General features: G+C 42.1%; 1 protein-coding gene across 1 annotated transcript in view; it reads left to right on the forward strand.

The window, feature by feature from the left end:
- The first annotated feature begins 3,590 nt into the window (after positions 1–3,590).
- Positions 3,591–19,653, forward strand: part of LOC144605276 (leucine-rich repeat-containing G-protein coupled receptor 6-like) — a 254,009-nt gene continuing 237,946 nt past the window's right edge. The window contains 2 exon segments of the mRNA XM_078420375.1: positions 3,591–3,611; positions 3,614–3,852. Coding sequence (XP_078276501.1) covers positions 3,591–3,611; positions 3,614–3,852 — 260 coding nt within the window.

A 19,653-nucleotide genomic window follows, 5' to 3' on the forward strand; every position in this document is an offset into this window, starting at 1 on the left:
TACTTGGGATCCTTGGTTGGTATGGGCAAGTTGGGCTGAAGTTCTATACTGTATGACTCTACCCATAATAAGAACAAGGAACAGCACACGAAAGCAAACAGTTCTCGCATGCAGAGTTTGAATTCCAAATGATAACTTGCAATATAACATTGGTCCTGATGCACTTGCATTATACAGCTACTGAATTTTGATTTAATCTTTATAAAATTATCTATCCCTTTAACTGTGAATAACCTAATGAAAAATGACAGATTTTGTTTAAAAAGGCCTTTTCTGAACTATTAAATATATCTCCAACTTGCCCTTACTGACCAAGCTGCCCCATCTATGCTCATCTCACTTCCTCGTGCAGATGGAGTTCCTCATGTCTGTGTAGGAAGGAACTGCAGATGCTGGTGTACACCAAAGATAGACACAAAAAGTTGGAGCAACTCAGCGGGTCGTAAACATCTCTGGAGAAAGAGAATAGGTGACACCTTGGGTCAAGACCTTTCTTCAGACCTGAAAATGGTCTGACCCAAAATGTCACCTATTTCCTTTCTCCAGACCCATTATGTTTTGGCTCCAGCATTTTGTGTCTATCCTTGTTACAATAACCAAACCACCATTACATTTTAAACATAAGTGGATTACGGCTTAAACTATTGACCTTCCTGTATGTTTATATTTTTGTTTGTTGGTTTACGATGTACTTCGACCTACTTATGCCTTACTCAGAAATCTAGTCGCGGTTTACAGTAGATGTGGATTCTGAAAATGTTGTGTTCATTTTCTTTTCTGCACAGATACATAAGGTATTTGAAAAATACCCATATATAAAAGTATCGAACAGTTCAGCAAAGACATTTTCAAACAAAATCTGTCGTTTTTCATTTGGTTATTCACAGTTGAAGGGATAGATAATTTTACAAAGGCTTGCTTTTATATTTTTTAAAAAGACCAGTTTTAATCTACATTTACTACCAATCTTAAGTACATCAAAGAATAGTGAAAAAAATGAGTCACAGTCTATTATGCTCCACAAAGACTTTGCTCCATGAAACATTTTATGTTTGCGATCAAGCAAATGAATTTTCATAGGGAACTTGAAGTTTATTTTGACCTGTTCCAGTCCTAACACAATCTCCCCATGGTTGAAACCCCAATGCAAGATAAACAAATCCATGCAGGATTTCTACAGCCAGGAGTGGCAACTCCTCCTGGTGATGCCATTATCTTTGTTATCTTGTCAAGGTGGCCTATCACAGCTCCCACTCCTTTGTCCCAATGGGTCATTCATGTTTTAGGAAGGGACTGCAGATGCTGGTTTAAACCAAAGACAGACACTAAATGCTGGAGTAACTCAGTGGCTCAGGCAGCATCTCTGGAGAGAAGGAATGGGTGACGTTTTGGGTCAAGACCCTACTTCAGATTGAGTCAGGGGTGAGGGAGACACAGATAAGGAACTTGTAAGGTGTGAAAATGAAACAAAGGGGGTGGAGATCAAGGAAAAAAGTAGAATAGATCATTGTTAGCTCGGAGAAGGTAACAACGAAGCAAACAGATAAAATGTGAATGGGGACAGTCAGATTAGTCAGAGAACTGGGAAGGGGAAGGGATGGAGAGAGAGAACACAAGGTATGAATATTGATTTAAGAGACACAAAAAGCTGGAGTAACTCAGCGGGACAGGCAGCATCTCGGGAGAGAAGGAATGGATGATGTTTCGGGTCGAGATACTGCTTCAGTCTGAATTATTCCTGCTTTTTGTGTCTATCTTTAGGTGTAAACCAGCATCTGCAGTTCCTTCTTGCACATGAATATTGACTTTTCTAACTTCAAGTAACATATTATCTGTTTGCTTTGTTACTTTCTCCCAGCTAACAATGATCTATTCCACATTTTCCTTGATGTCCATCCCATTTGTCCCGTTTTTGCACCTCACGCTTCCTCACCTCTGTATCTCCCTCGCCCCTGACTCGGTCTGAAGAAGGGTCTCGACCCGAAACATAGAAAAACATAGAAACATAGAAAATAGGTGCAGGAGTAGGCCATTCGGCCCTTCGAGCCTGCACCGCCATTCAATATGATCATGGCTGATCATCCAACTCAGTATCCCATATCTGCCTTCTCTCCATACCCCCTGATCCCTTTAGCCACAAGGGCCAAATCTAACTCCCTCATAAATACAGCCAATGAACTGGCCTCAACTACCTTCTGTGGCAGAGAATTCCACAGATTCACCACTCTCTGTGGGGAAAAAAACCTTTCTCATCTCGATCCTAAAAGACTTCCCCCTTATCCTTAAACTGTGACCCCTTGTTCTGGAGGAACATCACCCATTCCTATCAATAGATGTTGCCTATCCCGCTTAGTTACTCCAGCATTTTGAGTCAATCAAGTGGTTGTATGCGCGTCTGAATTTCCGCCCAACATCCAACAGGACTTTAAAATAATCACGTTTGTTTCGTGAGTCAAAGATACATTTTTTTTTTAGTGGAGGCAGCGTTGTGGGGTGGAATAAAATAACGTATCCAGAACGAAGCCGCCGCAGAAGGAAAATAGGAAAAAGGGGTAAAAATAAAAACGGGTACCGGAGATACATCGACAGAGAACAAGGCTGTGGAAGGACATAGATGTGTGTGTGTGCGCGCCTGTGGTTTTGGTCACTATTCGATATCCTTGTGCTCTATAATTAAACAGGCGCCAATACCACTTAGTCGTGAAAGGCTGCTCCCCATTTCATTGTTTCTATTGCACGCTTCAATAGAATTTGTATTAAGTTTATTGGGGAGGGAGTGGGGGGAGAGAGAAACGTGCAGTTTTTGAATCTATGCAATGACTTCAGATTTCTTTTACCTGAAAACACAGGACGCAGAACTTTGACATCGACTTTTCCCCCATTCTGATCAGTCCTGACCTTTCCAGCTGAGAATTTAATGCTGGCAATAAATTTATTAGCAGCGGCAAATTGCACATGTTTCTAAACCCAGTCGTTTCATAAAAGTTGGCACTGGCTGTTAACTATTACAGTATTTGTGATTTGGCGCCTTTCGGGCGATAATACACCAATAGAATCGTACAGTTTGTAGCCACATTCACTCGCAGGATTAATGTTTAACCGGGTTATTTTTCGCAGTACAGTTTTGTATCTGTGGACTGTGTGTAATCGCTGAAAATACCAAGCCTTTTGTGCTCGTGATCTCGATTGAGAAGAAATTCCCCAATAATAATAATTTAAAGCTAATTTTCCAATTTCTCACTTAGAATACACTAATGCAGAGGAATAACCAGTTTTTAATGTTTATACAATGGAGTCAGCAATTTGGGAGACTGGAACTGATTTAAATGATGACGGATTTTTTTTTTTTTGCAGGGTGCACGAGGGAAAATGAAATGTTGGAGCGTAACTATAAATTAAGTATTTGCGAGGCAACTCTCTATCGGGAATGTGCTGAAGAAATTGTGGCTCCGCCTTTGGCGATCAATCATCAACTTCAGTCCGCGACGCCAGCCAATAAGACAAACGTGTGTTTGCCTTGTGCTGCAATAGGTAAATGCAGTGGGGAAAGAGAGGAGAAGTGAAATTGTTGCTGAGATTTACACCCACAAATGTGTGTTGCTGAAACTGACACATCCGCGCCGACCCAACAACGCACGCTGCCATCAGACAGACCACAAGGAGAATGTTCTTGTTCTGCTCGCTGCTCGTCCTCGCTGCCCTTCGCTACGAGTGCTCGAGTCAGCCACCGGCCAGCCCTTCGTGCCCACCTCTGTGCCACTGCGAGGAAGATGGCATTCTGCTGTGGGTCGATTGCTCAGAACTCGGGCTTGCAACCGTGCCGGACAACCTAAGCCCATTGACTTCTTACCTGTAAGTACACGCACCGTCGACGCACTCGAGTGGAACTGTCTCTCAGTCAGTCACTCTTATCCCACCTCCACCAGTCGGTTTCACGCTTATCCCACTGCCCCACCGGAGATCTTGTTCAAACAAAAATCCCGTAGCACGTCGGGGAAAATAGCTGTCCAATTTTACGAAGTTGACAGACGCGAATTGAGAGGTGCTGCTTTTAATTTTGCTTAATGGACAGTCATTCCGCACAACGCTAATTCATAACTTCTACCAAACCGCGCAGAGTTCAGAGAGGTTACATATAGACGGCTGCGTGATGTACCCAATATAAGGTTAATAACCGAGCCACGAGGTTTGATGATGGCGAGGTGTGAATTACTGCACAAATATATCACAGTGCTATTTATACACTGACCGATTCGAGGATACAAGCAGGTTGAATAATGGTGTGGTACAAGGTGAGAATTGAACGCGCTGGTCCAGAGCTCTGGGGCAAAGATGTGGACAGCGCAACAATTTGGATGGCTCTTTTGAAAAGTAAGAACTAAGATTGTGGGCTGACTGACTGGCCTGTTTTATGCTTTTATTTTTCTCCCCTCGCGTTAGCATATCAACGAGAATTGCAAATATTACGCGTCGCAAGCAAATCATATAGTATAAGAAGATAACTGCAGATGCTGGTACAAATCGAAGGTTTTTATTCACAAAATGCTGGAGTAACTCCGCAGGTCAGGCAGCATCTCAGGAGAGAAGGAATGGGTAACGTTTCGGGTCGAGACCCTTCACAGACCTGCAAGCAAATCATATTGGTCTTGATCCTCTTAAGATCAAAATCATCGTATCAGAGCCATCAGCGAACGAAGGGTTCAGAAGCAATCTCATATGACCCGCGGGGGGTTTATTTCGCGTATAGATCTGACTTAGATTCGTGTTCATTGAAATCAACATTGAATACATGAGCCGCAAAGCTTCCTTGACTGATTATTGATAGTCAGTCAATAACTGTTCTAGAGGAAGATGTGTAAATAACGTGTGTAGGAAGGAACTGCAGATGCAGATAGACACAAAATGCTGGAGTAGCCCAAGAACATATCAAGAACTCAACTCAAGAACAAGAATGTTCTCATTCAGGGTATTGAAGGGACGCTACCCCCGTGTGTCGTAGCTGTCGGCTAGCAGAATTGCTGGGAGATTCACTGAGAGATTCTCCCTTGTCTGAACTTGATATACCGATGGACCCTCTGCACGGTGGAATAACATCGCAGTCGTGGCCGCTTGTTGCCACAAAGCAGATTCCTGTTAAAATTAAATTGCTCATCACTTGCCTCATTGTCACGAAGGCAAACGATTGTCCTGCGCCCCAAAAAAATAGTATCCAAAAAAAAAAGTAATTACTTGCTGCCGTCGGTTGGTTAAAAGGGAAAGGAGGATAATTTCCGCCCTGTGCTTAGAATTTTAAATAGCTGAAACTTTATATGAAAGACAAACACGCCGCAGCAACGCACTGGCAAGTTTGGTTTATGCACGGCGCATCAGAAATGTACATTAACGCTGCACCTGCCAGGAATATTAATCCGGCTCTTTGCATAACTTGTAAACAGTGATCTAAATCCCAAACGTACATTGAGAGTGATCCTCCCAATTTTACTCGAGGGCCTGTCTCCTTGATGTTGTTATTGTCACTAATAGTTAAATCACATTAATCGATTGATGATACAGTATGGAAACAAGCCCCTTGGCCCACCGAGTCTACGCCGACCATCCGTCACCTGTTCACACCAGTTATCCAACGTGCTCATTCACTCCCTACACACTGAGGGCAATTGACGGAGGCGGGTTAACCGAACAAGCCCGCACGCCTTTGGGGTGTGGGAGGAAACCGGAGCACCCTGCGGAAACCCACACGGTCACGGGGAGAACGTGTAAACGCCACAGGCAGCAGCCGAGGTCAGGGTCGAACCGGTTCTCTGGCGCTGTTTGGTTGGGACAATCTATTTTCGAAAAACTGATCACATCGTGACGATAAATGTGCCTCAAACATGCCTTTTATAATTGAACTGGATATATTTGCATCTCTTAGAAATCAGAGTTACTGTACTTTCTAGTCTTATGTAAGAAGGAACTGCAGATGCTGGTTTACGCCGAAGATGGACATCAAATGCTTGAGTAACTCACCGGGACAGGTAGCATCTCTGGAGAGAAGGAACGGGTGACGTTTCGGGTCGAGACGGGTCTGAAGAAGGGTCTCGACTCGAAACATCACCAATTCCTTCTCTCCAGAGATGCTGCCTGTCTCGTTGAGTTACACCAGCATTTTGTGTCTACTTTCTCGTCTTTGTCTACATCGGCCGGGCGCTAGCTTCGGTGCAGAAACATAGAAACTTTGAAAACAGGTGCAGGAGTAGGCCATTCGGCCCTTCGAGCCAGCACCGCCATTCAATATGATCATGGCTGATTATCTAAAATCAGGACCCCGTTCCTGCTTTTTTCCCCCATATCCCTTGATTCCTTTAGCACGAAGAGCTAAATTAACTCTTGAAAATATCCAGTGAATTGGCCTCCAATGCCTTCTGTGGCAGAGAATTCCCCAAATTCACAACTCTCTGGGTGAAAAAGTTTTTTCCTCAACTCAGTCCTAAATGGCCTCCCCCTTATACTTAAACTGTGACCTCAGGTTCTGGACTCCCCCAACATCGGGAATTTTTTTCCTGCATCTAGCCTGTCAGATCCTTTAAGAGTGTTATATGTTTCTATAAGACCCCCTCTCATTCTTCTAAATTCCAGTGAACATACCCCCAAAAAGACGCGAATATACTCTTCTGGCTTGCCTACACATGGTCTTAGTGAGCACATTTCACTGGTTCCTTTGAGGTGCAGTCTCATCCGAACTGCGTCTCAAACAGCCGGCTGATCAAAAGTACGAGACATCCCAAATAAATTACACCGACTAAAGATTAACGAATGGAAATAGCAAATACGTTCAACGATATCACCTGCCAGGAAGAGATCTCGGGTCCGGAAGTCTAACGTTTCATCATGTAATTAACAGAGCAACTTTAACTTCCTTAGATGCAGCGTGGAAACGCGACGACTTTGGCTTTTCAAAAAAAATTCCCCATACAACTAAATATCCTAAAATTCGAATCGATTTAACAATTCATTTTGCTCCAGTGAAAATTAGACGGATATACTCTACAGTTAAAACTGAACAAATGTGCTCTCAAGTGACACAAGCCAGAGTTTGGATTCTCTCTGAGTACATTGGCTGGGTAAATGTAAAAATTGTCCCTAGTGGGTGTAGGATAGTGTTAATGTTACGGGGATCGCTGGGCGGCACGGACTTGGTGGGCCGAAAAGGCCTGTTTCCGGCTGTATATATATGATGATGATATGATATGATATGATTCAGTCTGACAAGGATCTATAACTTTCTCATCCATGCCTACACTTTTTTAATCGTCGATTTGCATACTAAATAAACATTTGCTGCGTCTATGCACGGGAGCGAATAAATCTGCCCGCGGCCGTCAGGAGGCTGGATGGAGTCTTGCCTGAAAAGATCAGTGAGGGTGTGTAGCTGTCATTTATATTTGAGGATACCCTTTGAAATTCCGGGAAGTTTACAGACAGCAGTGGAATTGTGTTTGGTACCACACGCACATCTCATCAATCAGTCGCTTTCAGCTTCAGACACAGACTCAGCCTCGATCACCTGTGCATATTTGAATTTTCATTTACGACAAGTCTTTGAGATCTGACGTCTTTTTATGGGTCAGAAGAATGGTCCCGAACCGTCACCTATCCTTTTCCTCCAGAGGCGCTGCCTGACCCGCTGAGTTGTTCCAGCACTTTGGTATAAACCTGCATCTCCAGTTTTTGTGTTTCTACCTTTAGGGTCTATATTTGAGTTTGTAATTTTATATCAAATTACATTTTAATTTGGATTGATTTTGATTTTAAAAATATGTTTTTTTAATCTTTCAAATGCAAAACTTTTATATTAAATTTCAAACACAAAGTGCTGGAAGAACTCAGTGGGTCAGGCAGCATCTGTGGAGGGAGTTGGCAGGCGACCTTACGGGATCTTTACTCTGACCCGAGACGTCGTCTGTCCATTCTCTCCACAGATGCTGCCTGACCCGCTCAGTTCTAACAGCACTTTGTGTTTGAAATTTAACATAAAAGTTTTGCATTTGAAAGATTTAAAAAATAAATCAACAGCAATTGAACTTACAACGTACAGGAGGTTCGGATTTCGATTTAAAATCACAAATTCAAAATAGAGACCCCCCAGTACTTTGTGGTTTGCTCAAGATGCCCGCATCTGCAGTTCCTTGTGTTTCTCGTTTTTATCAGACTGATTAGTTCCAAAGTATCAACATTCTGAATATTACCCTGAAATGGTAAAGAGTCCTTAATGATCATATGCTGTGCTCTAAAACAAATACCGATAACCTACTGGGCAGTATTGTTCCAACGGGCGTTTCTGGTTAATTAAATGTTACTGTTTATCAGAAATATGGCAAAGCCAACCCCCCACCCCCACCCCCTAACTCGTATCACTACCACAACCACCGTCTGAGTAGGTCATTCCTGATGTGGTAAACGCCCCTTTCATCTTCCAAAGAACAGTTCAATTATTTGAATCTATGCCCAATTAACAAGCACTGATTAAAACCAAGTTGATCATATGTCAAAAGAAGTGCCTAAATGTATCTTGAGCAACCATAGGATGCAATTATTATCTACTAACAAACATTACATTGTGATTTAGATTCTTGTCATATACACTAAGGGGCAACACTATTCCATGAAGCTGCCAGAGTTAACAGAGCACAAATAGTAATGATAAATACAACAAGAAATCCACAATAAGTGCAAAACAGCAGAATGGTGCAAGATTGAAATGCAAATTTGAATAGTGCAAAATAAAGGTTAATTATGGAATAACAGATAGATTCAGAGTAGGAGTACATGGCAAGAAATCTGGGAAGGAGGTATGAAAGAGATTATTGTTTCAGGGAACAGATAGCACCGAGAAAGATACAGTTCTGAAGTCTGGATGTCTAAGGTTTCGAGCTCCCATATCTTCTCTCAGAAATTAGAAAAGATAAAAGCGAATGGTGGAGATGGCAGGCATCCTCGACCATACTTTTTGACGTAACACACAGAGGATGGACTGGATGGAAGGAAGTAACATCTGGGCTGTGTTCTCCACTCTCTGAAGGTTCAGTTGTTCAAGACGAGAGCAGTTCCCATAACTAGGCTGAGATGCATCCTGTCAAGAGTGTTTTCTACAGTGTATCTGTGGAAGTTCGATAGAATCCTCATGAACATGCCAAATCTTATCGGATATATATGAATGTAAATACAGCTGAGACTTTCTTGATCACTGCCTCAGTGTGCAGGGATCAAATTAGTTTGCTGGTGATATGAAGCCGTTGACCATCTCCACAGCAACTTTGGTGACGAGGATACCCACTCGCTTCCTTGGATCTACAAACAACTCTCATCTTGTTGCCATTAAGGGCTAGGTTGTTGACCTGACACCATGACGCAAGATTCTCTCTCTTTCCTGTACATCTCTTCGTTATTGTTGAACCCAGGCAGCAGCATTATGCAGTGCACCAGGTACCGCATGTAGATAGGATTGAAGTTCATTGATCTTGCTTTTGCATCAAAGCCAATTGTAACTAAAATTGGAAGATCTGAGAGTCTGAGTCAGGTTGAGCAAAGGAGGAGGTGGTCTTCCACTATATCATTTTCACATTGTTCCTTAATCAGTCCTGTGGTTTACCTAGGCTGACAATGTAGCAGTTAATGCCCATGCCTGATTACCCTTGAGCAGATGGTAATGTGTTCTCTTCTTGAACCATGGCAATAGTCATAGTCTCGGAATAAAAGGACGTACTTTTAGAAAGGAGACGAGGAAGAATTTCTTTATTCAGAGGGTGATGAATGTGGAATTCATTGCCACAGAAGGCTGTTGAGGCCTTCAAAATTGATATTTTTAAGGGAGAGATTGACAGATTCCTAATTAGTAAGGGTGTAATGGGGAGAAGGTATGAGAATGGGGTTGAGGGAAAGATAGAACAACCATGATTGAATGGCAGAGTAGACTTGATGGGGCGAATGGCCTAATTCTGCTCCTATGACATGAATTTATGAACTTATGAATATGTTTGGTGAAGGTTCTACCACAGTGCTGTTATCAGAATTTTGACTCGGCAACAATAAAAGTTTTATAATATACTAGACCAAGTGGACCCGTTAGGTCCAAATCACTCCTGCGGGCCTCTCCTGGGGCAACCCTCCTCCAACTGACGATCCTGTGGGTGCGGTCCCCACTCCCCCCACCCCCGCCCTCTGCCCCACTCCCCCTCTCTCCTTTTGAAGAATTTGAAGTTGGGGATTTATGAAGTCTACTTAAATAAACCTGGACAAATTATTCTGCAGTGCGTCCTGTAGATCTGCACACTGCAGTCTCAGTGAACGAGTGGCAGGAAATGAATATTTGTGTCGGAACTGCAGATGCTGTTTTTTTTTAACCGAGGTTGACACAAAATGCTGGAGTAACTCAGCAGGACAGGCAGCATCTCTGGAGAGAAGGAATTGGCCCTTTGCGGGTTGAGACTCTTCGTCAGTCTGAGGAAGGGCCTCGACCCGAAAAGTCAGGCATTTACTCCAGCATTTTGAATGAATGTTTGTGTTGGATGAGCTGCAAAATGTTTTGTCTTGGGTTACAGTGAGATGCTCAAAGATTGTTTGGGATGCATTCATCCAAGGGAGTGGAGAATATTTCATCGTGGGCTTTAGCCTGTATCTTGTAAATGAAAAAAAGCATTTGGAGTGTCGGACCGCATGTCATTCACACTGAGTGCCCTGCCACTGAGTTGCTTTGTAACCAGTGTTAGTGTGTTTTGGCTACTGATGATCCCAAGAAGATTGAAAGGAAGTGATTTGACAGTGATAATGCTAGTAAAGGGTGGTGTAGCTGTTATTGCTGCTGCATCTTACTCCAGGTACCAGGGTTAAATTATGCTCCATGATTTTACTGGCTTGTATGCAAAACAAAGCATTTCACTCTACCTGGGTACATGTGACAAAAAAGTATAATTGAATCATTGAATTGATCTTGTGTTGCCTGTGCAGAATTTGCACACTGTCTCTGACTGCATTAATTTCTTCTGGGTGCTCTGGTTCACTCCTGCATCCATAGACATGCTGGTAATTAATTGACTGCTGTAAAATTTTAATTTTAGTGTGGTCGGCTAATGTTGAAATAATCAATGGGGAGATTTGGCTCAGTTTGCAGCGTTGAAACAAGCCCTTCATTCCACCGAGTCCACGTCGACCATTGATCACCCATTCACATGGGTGTGTCCATGTTCTCCCACTTTTGCATATACATCAGGTACACTTTTACAGTGGGTGATTAACCTAAATAAAACAGCACTACTTTGGGATGTGGGAGGAAACTGTAGAAACCCAGGTGGTCACAGGGAGAACGTGCAAACTCCATTCTGACGGCACCTGAGGTCAGGATTGAATCCGGCTCTCTGGCACTGTGGTCAGCAGCTTACTACCTGCATCAATGTGTGTGTGTGAGAGAAAAATAAATTCCAGGGATACAAGGAAATGGAGAGAAGGAGAACAAGTGTGGAAATGTAGAAACAAAGAACTGCAGATACAAGTTTATACCAAAGATGGACTCTTCTTCAGACTGAAGAAGGGTCCAGACCCTAAACATCACCCATCCTTTTTCTCCAGAGATGCTGCCTAAAATGCTGAGTTACTCTAGCACTTTGTCTATTTTAGGCGAACTAACAAGATTGCTCCCCTGGAAGCTGGCATGGACATGATTGAGGAAGTGGCCTCCCTCTTCATCTGTTTAATTACATGAGTATGATGCAAAGATCAGGGGCAAGTTGTTCTGCTCTCCCATGTTGTTGGCCATCTGCTACCACCTGAATGTTAGTTCCTATTTATCAGCCCCACTTGAATATTGTTCAAAACTTTTAATATTTGAATAGATGTGCTGTAGAATGCATTTTATTGGGAAACATAGTTTTGGAACAGCTCCATCCAAGACCACATGAAATTGCTGCTTTGTGGACGTAGCCCAGACCATCACACAAACCAACCTCTCTTCCGTTGACTCCATCTACACCTAACGCTGTCTCCACAAGGCCACCAGCATAATCAAGGACAAGTCGCACCCGGTCACCCCTTCTCCCCTTTCCCATCGGCCAAAGGTATAGAATTGTGAAAACGCACACCTCCAGATTTAGGAACTGTTTCTTTCCAGCTGTTATCAGGCAATTGAACCATCTTACTAACAACCAAAGAGCTGTTCTGAGCTACAATCTACCTCATTGGAGGCCCTTGGACTATCTTTGATTGGACTTTATCTTGCACTAAACATTATTTGTGTTCTTCCCTTTATGATGTATCAGTACACTGTGGATGGCCTGATTGTAACATGTATTGTCTTTCTGGTGACTAGTTAGCATGCAACTAAAGCTTTTCACTGTACCTCGATACATGCAACAATAAACTAAATTCAAACTCGAGATGTAATAATGCCCATACATCAGTAAACCTACCCACTCTGTTTTATATGTGAAGATAAGTTCATTGATGAAGATTGATCCTGGGGCATTCTTCCCTTGCATTCCTGCAGCAATGTTCTGGGCATTTGATGACTGAACCAGACATAATCCTCTTTCATTGTGCTAATGATAACTCCAGTTGGCGAAAAGACTCCCCCCTCATAAGCAGATGTAGTTAATTGCTTCACTCAATGTTGTCCAATTGCTCTCATCTCCCCTCTGAAAATCAGTTCTTTTTCCAGTGTAGACAAAGGAGACTGCAGATGTTGGAATTTTGAGCAAAAATAACTGCTGGAAGAACTCAGTGGGTCAGGCTGCATCTACGGAAGGAAATAGACATATTCATATTTCACTTGGGCATCTTGCAACCTAATAGAATGAATGTTGATTTCTTTAACTTCAAATAACCCTTGCTTTCCCTCTATTTCCGTAGCTCACCCACCACGCTAGTCATCCAACCAGTTTCTTGCCTGGTTGTCCTGCTTAGTTTCACTATTTGTATCTGCTCATTATCACCTTCTCCACAGCCAACAATGAACCATTGTGGACTCCAGCTTTCCTTGATCACCGTTGCTGGCTGTGATCTGTTCTTTCCATACCTTTGAATCATCTCCCCTGACTTTCAGGCTGAAGAAGGATCTCGACCTGAAACATCACCTATTCCTTTTCTTCAGAGATGCTGCCTGACCCATTGAGTTAGTCCAGCATTTTGTGTCTATCTTAGGCAATAGACCAAATGTCTATTCGGAAATAGACAACAAGGTGACGTTTCAGGTCTGAACCCTTCTTCAGACTTAAGACCCAAAACATTATCTGTCCATTTCCCTCCACAAATGCTGCCTGGCCTGTTAAGTTCCTCCAGTTTTTTGAGTTTTCCATTGTTTTGGAGCAGAGCTGCAAGGCGGCTTGGAACCCGACAAACTCGAGCTGAACATTAGTTTCGGGAGTATTTGTAAATAGTTTAAAAACACAATTGGTTCACAACATCTTCCATAGCTTTGTGGAGCAACGAAGCGTTGATGAAGTCCGATTGGTTTTGTATGGTAGACTTGTAGCCAGGCATATACATCCATTAAAATCTTTCTTAAGTATGTCAGAGTGAAGTTTAACATTTTTTTAAATTTAACATGTGACTGATAAGATCTTCTTGCTCTACCATGATTAATATTTGGATTGGAATCAGCAAGTTTGTGGCATACACCCAGATTAGTGGGTGGATCAAATTTAGTGATCAGTCATCAACAAGATGGAAAGTATTTTTAACACTAGTATTGCTCATGTTTAGGAAATTAGGAGTGACTCTTTTGGGTAGTGAGAACGGGATAAGGGAAGTCAGAATGATGATTTTTTGTTGGATATCAGAGAAATTATGCAATTTAATCATAAAACAAGAGAAACCTACCTTGTAACAATACAGATTGATGGTTTGAAAGGGCACAAAGTGCTGGAGTAACGGTAGGTCAGGCGGCATCTCTGGAGAACATGGATAGGTGATGTTTCCGGTCGTGGCCCATCTTCAGACTGGCTGACCTCTTTAGATGGGACCCCTATCCACGTTCTCCAGAGATACTGCCTGACTTGCCAAGTTACTCCAGCACTGTGTGTCCTTTTGTGTTTTAACCAGCATCTACAGTTTAATAGCTTGACTGTCTTGTTTGAAACCATAATATTTAATTAAACAGGGTTTTTGTTTATAATTAATTTTGAAAAGTGAAACAAATTAGTCATATAAGTTTATATTTGAAATATTGTTTCAGATATCAGGGTCATTCAATACTTTGCAATATATGGAAATTCTGGCAATTTATTTTTAATGAGCTTACCGTTCGTTGGCAAGCTGCACTTCCCTTTGCCAGGTAGTTTGCAGGAATTGCTAGCACAAGTCACATGCCACCTATAATAGGAATCATTGTCCATCATTGCATTGAATTTGATCGTTCCAAGTACTTTGCCACGCACCAAACACGTGAGCTGAACTTGCCGAAGAATTTGTGCTGTGATTTTTTTTAAACTGGCAGACCTTTTTGAAGATGTTCCCTTTGATGTTCTGAGACTCTGTGCATTGCATACAAAGTTAAACGGAGCTGCGTGCTTTGAATTTTATCCGCAATCCAATTGGTAAAATATATTTAAGATTAACGACAGCGATAGATAAATGTTTGGATTTGCTGTGAATCCAGGATAAGAATACGGTTTGGCTCTGTATCAGAGAATTCCTCCTTTATTGTGACTGCAACTAAACACGAGCTTGGAAAATGCATGCGTAACAAAAAGAAACATCACTTCAATAATGAGTTCAAAGGTGTGCCTTTATTTAGGTGCTAGCAACCTGTTATCAACTTTAGCACTGCCATGTGCTAAACATATGCTGATGTGTTAATAAGTTATAATAAATGTGCTCCATATCATTCATAATCTAAGCCTTCACTTGCACTGCCAAGTCTGCATTGGAGGGAAGCAGATACAGATTCTAAACTTGGGGTTAGAGGGGAGAAACTTGGAAAAGCAAATTCTGCTGTTTGGTATTGTAACCGAACACTCATTTCTTTAGCTGCAAAGTCACCCTATTTCATCTCTTCTCAGGCAGTAAGGAAGATTAGTGCAGTTGTTTGATGTTGCTACATTGAATATGGAACAGTACCACACAGGAGCAAAAGCTGCTCAGCCCACAATGTCTGTGCCGAAAATGATACCAAGACAACTCTTATCTGTCTGCATATAATCGATATCTTTCCATGCCTTGTATATTCATTAATCGATTCAAAAGTCCCTTAAATGCCACTATCATATCTACCTACACCACCACCCCCGGCAGCATGTACCAGGTACTTACCATCCTTTGCATAAAGAAACCTGTCCTGCACATCTCCTTTAAACTTAGTCCCACTCACCGTAACACTATGCCCTCTAGTCTTTGATATTTCCATCCTTGGACAATATTATTGTACGGGTGTGAGGCATGGACTCTCACTCAAGCACTGTCCAAGTCTCTCGGTGGTATCTACACTCAAAAGTTCAAAATGTCAGTTGGAGAGACCACATCACCAACACCCAGCTCTATGGGGCGATTCCACCTCTGACCGAGAAGATCAGGTCGAGAAGAATGAGGCTCGCTGGTCATTGCCACCGCCATCCAGTAATACAAGCAAACAAGGTTGTGCTGTGGGAACTCACCCATGGAAGACGGAACCCATCCATGGAAGACGGAACCCGGGACGACCAAGCAAGACGATGCTGAAGACGTTCTTGGTTCTTAGTCCTCCAAAATATTCCAAATGGAATTTAAACTGGAGGTGGCGGAGTATGGACTTGAGCAAGAAGGGCTTCCTGGAGAAGAAGACCTTCTTGATGGAAGAAGCCCACGTTGATGGAAGATGCATATGCAGAGACAAAACAGGAGCTTGTCAGTTGAGTGTGGAGGACAGAGATGTGTGGTGCGGCCATCACCGTGCTCGTCGGAAACTAGCACCTCTACGTCGCTAATGTTTTTAACGATTCTAATTAATTAATTGGAAAAAGGTTCTGACTGTCCACAGGTGCCTGACTTGCAGGATTGAGAGTCTTTACCAGTGCAGCGAAAGAAGGTGATGTATTAGACAATAGGCAATAGACAATAGGTGCAGGAGTAGGCCATTCAGCCCTTCGAGCCTTCACCACCATTCAATGTGATCATGGCTGATCATTCTCAAACAGTACCCCGTTACTGCCTTCTCCCCATACCCCCTGACTCCCTTAAGAGCTCTATCTAGTTCTCTCTTGAATGCATTGTATTATTTTACAACAGCATCACATTTTGTGTTAACATTCTCTGATATATTCTGTTGTCTTGTCTCGCTTTGGGTTGGGGAGGGGGGAGTGGCAAATTTAAGAGTGTGTCATTTCTGGGCGTGTGTCCGATCATCTATGCAGGCATTGAAGCGGGCTCCCCACCTGGCCCTTTTGATGTGGCTGAAGCGTTTAAACAGGGGAGGAGCAACCCCCAAACAGGGAAACGCAAGTCTAGATAAATCCACAGTCTTAACCCACCAATCTACCATGTCCTGTTTCTGAATCCAATCTAAATAATTATTTGTAAGAAAGAACTGCAGATGCTGTTTTAAACCGAAGATAGACACAAGAAGCTGAAATAACTCAGCGGGTCAGGCAGCATCTCTGGAGAGAAGGAATGTGTGAGTTTTCGGGTCGAAACCCTTCTTGAGACTACTCCAGCTTTTTGTGCTTAAATAGTTATTTTATTTAATCCCAATTCATCAAGTTGCAATGCCTTTTGCAGGATCGAAAATCGATCCATTCTCCTCGCATAACAATTTAACTGAATCGGTATTTAATGCACTAGATGGCAGTCTATTCCATATCTCAGTTATTCAAAGGAAACATTCATTTTTAATCATAATTTGTTTATAATTGCAATTGTATCTTCTGCTACACTGATGGATGGGGCACAACATGCCATTTAATTTCTAATTTATTCCTCCACAAACAATGATTTCTTTATTTAAGAATAATTAGGAACAGGCTCTATAATTCACTCCCCTCTCCCTTCTCCTGAATAACAGTAGATTTTGTTTCTTTAACTCTGAACATAGAGCATGCAGCATAGAACAGTACAGCACAGGAACAGGCCCTTCTGCCCGCAATGTCCATGCCAACTATGGTGCAAAGAAAAAATAATCTCATCAGTCTGCACTTGAATCCTTTCCCTTCATTCCTTGCAAATCCATGTGCCTATCTAAAAGGTTCTTAAATGGCACTGTGTATCTGTCTCCACTGCTGCCCCTGGCACTGTGATCTAGACACCCATGACTCTCTCTATAAAATATGTGCCCCACGCATCTCCTTTAAATTTTGCCCCTCTAGAAGACATGGTCTGAAGGTGAGAGGCGCAAAATTTAACATGTCTTTTACATTTCTATCCTTGGAAAAAGGTTCTGACTGTCCACCCTCTCGATACCTCTATCAGCTCTCGCCTTAGCCTCCGACACTCCAGAGAAAACAATCCATGTTTGTCCAAACTCTCTTTGTAGCTAATGTTCTCTAATCCAGGTAGCTGGAGTTTAGAAACTTTACCGAATAGTGAAAGGCTCAGATTGAGTGGATGTGGAGAGGATGTTTCCACTAGTGGGAGAGTGAAGGACCAGAGGTGATTGCCTCAGAATAACAGGATATACCTTTAGAAAGGAGATGGGGAGGAATTTCTTTAGTCGGATGGAGGTGAATCTGTAGAATTGATAGATTTTTGATTAATTTGGGGGTTATGACGAGAAGGCAGGAGAATGGGGTTGAGAGGGAAAGATAGATCAGCCAAGATTGAATGGTGGAGTAGACTCGATGGGCAGAATGGCCTAATTTTGCTCCTTATGCCTCCACATCTTTCCTGTAATGGGGGTGACTAGAATTAGTGCAATGATTTTAAAATCTGTAATATTCCATATTTTCCTTTTATGCCTTCATGTTTTAGAAAATAATAATGAAGAAAAAGTTTCTTGTGTGGTCTTTCAAAAATGAATATCAAAATTGACTTCCTTTGAAGTATTCTCTCTGTTTCCTGTGTAGTTAAATATTTTTTGGCATTACAAATGCCACACAGCGTTGTGGCAAAACACTCCTTGTTTATAGGAATATTTTATACAAAGCTTTATCCAAACCAATTATCTCAAGTAGCATATAATTATCAAAAATTACATTTACTTTCCTTTGTGGCACTTTTGAATAATGCATCCCATTTTATCTGTTAAATCACAGTACATGTTTTAGAATTGGGTCTCTGTTGTTTGAATCCCCTTCTTGTCTTCTTGGAATGTATAGATAGATCAAAATGCTGATAAATATTTTATTTTAAATAATTTTATCAAGTTTCTCTAAATATTTGGAAAACTGAATTTAATAATGTACCACATGCTGTCTTAGATGTATTAAACTCCGAATCCATTATAAGGTTGGTCTGAGTAATGTTAATTGATATTTAAAGTTGAAATCAAACTAAATAAGAGAGCTCTTAAGGCAAATAAAGTTTTATACTTGATTCTTATCTCGATCTATAATTAGAAAGGGAGTTTTGAGAACTATATTAGGTGTCCATTTGAAATGGGTGATGAAATGGCTATAGAATCTAGAATTTAGTTCCTCAAGTCTCCTCTACACTACAGCAGTTGTCAGTTCAACGTCGTTTCACTTCATATACAGTATATTATCACAGAATCGTTCAACTTCCTCTGTCATTAATACAATACAATACAATATATCTTTATTGTCATTGTAGAGAGGTACAACAAGATTGGGAATGCGCCTCCCATACGATGCAATAAATCAATTAGCTAGTCAGTATTAATTTAAACAACCCAATGAAACAAATTAGAACAGTTTTAAAACTGAATAAAGTGCAAGTAGATCTGTGCCAGTTCACTGTGCGATGTGACCATCCGGCTCAGCAGGACCGGTTCATAGCAGCTATGGCCCTGGGGATGAAGCTGTTCCTGGCTGGAGGTGCGGGCGTAGAAGGCCTTGTATCGTCTGCCTGATGATAGAAGTTCGAACAGACTGTTGCAGGGGTGTGAAGAGTCTTTGTGGATGCTGGTGGCTTTTCTGAGGCATTGTGTGTTGTAGATGCCCTCCAAGGCTGGTAGCTGTGTTCCGATAGTCCTCTGAGCTCTATGGACTACCCGCTGAAGAGCTGTTAGGATGCTTTCTATGGTGCAGCGGTACCATAGTATTGTATTGTATTAATATAATTGATAGCTTCATATGCTTACGGATTGCTTCCAACAATGACAAAGGCAGGAATTTGAATGAGTAGATGAACAAATTTGTGCAGATATTGTCTCAAATTTGAGTGTGTTTACACTTTAGAGATACGGCGAGGAAACGGGGCCTTCGGGCCACCGAGTCCGCAGCCAGCTGCATTATTCTACACACTGGGGCCAACTTACAATTTTACTGAAGTCCATTAATTTACAAACCTGGATGTGGGTGGAAACCGGAGCACCTGGAGGAAGCTCACAGGTCACAGGGAGAATGTGCAAACTCCGTACCATCAGCACCTGTAGTCAGGATTGAACCTGGGCCTTTGGCGCTGAAAGACAACAACTCTACCTCCGTGTCACTGTTCCAGCCTTGCAGCATCTCGTTGAACCACCAGTTTTTTTATAAAGTGCCGACATGAGTATGTCATCCTCTTAACAACATAAAACCATGGAATGGTTTCATTAAA

This window comes from Rhinoraja longicauda, chromosome 24 (assembly GCF_053455715.1).
Source record: "Rhinoraja longicauda isolate Sanriku21f chromosome 24, sRhiLon1.1, whole genome shotgun sequence".
Taxonomy (NCBI): domain Eukaryota; kingdom Metazoa; phylum Chordata; class Chondrichthyes; order Rajiformes; family Arhynchobatidae; genus Rhinoraja; species Rhinoraja longicauda.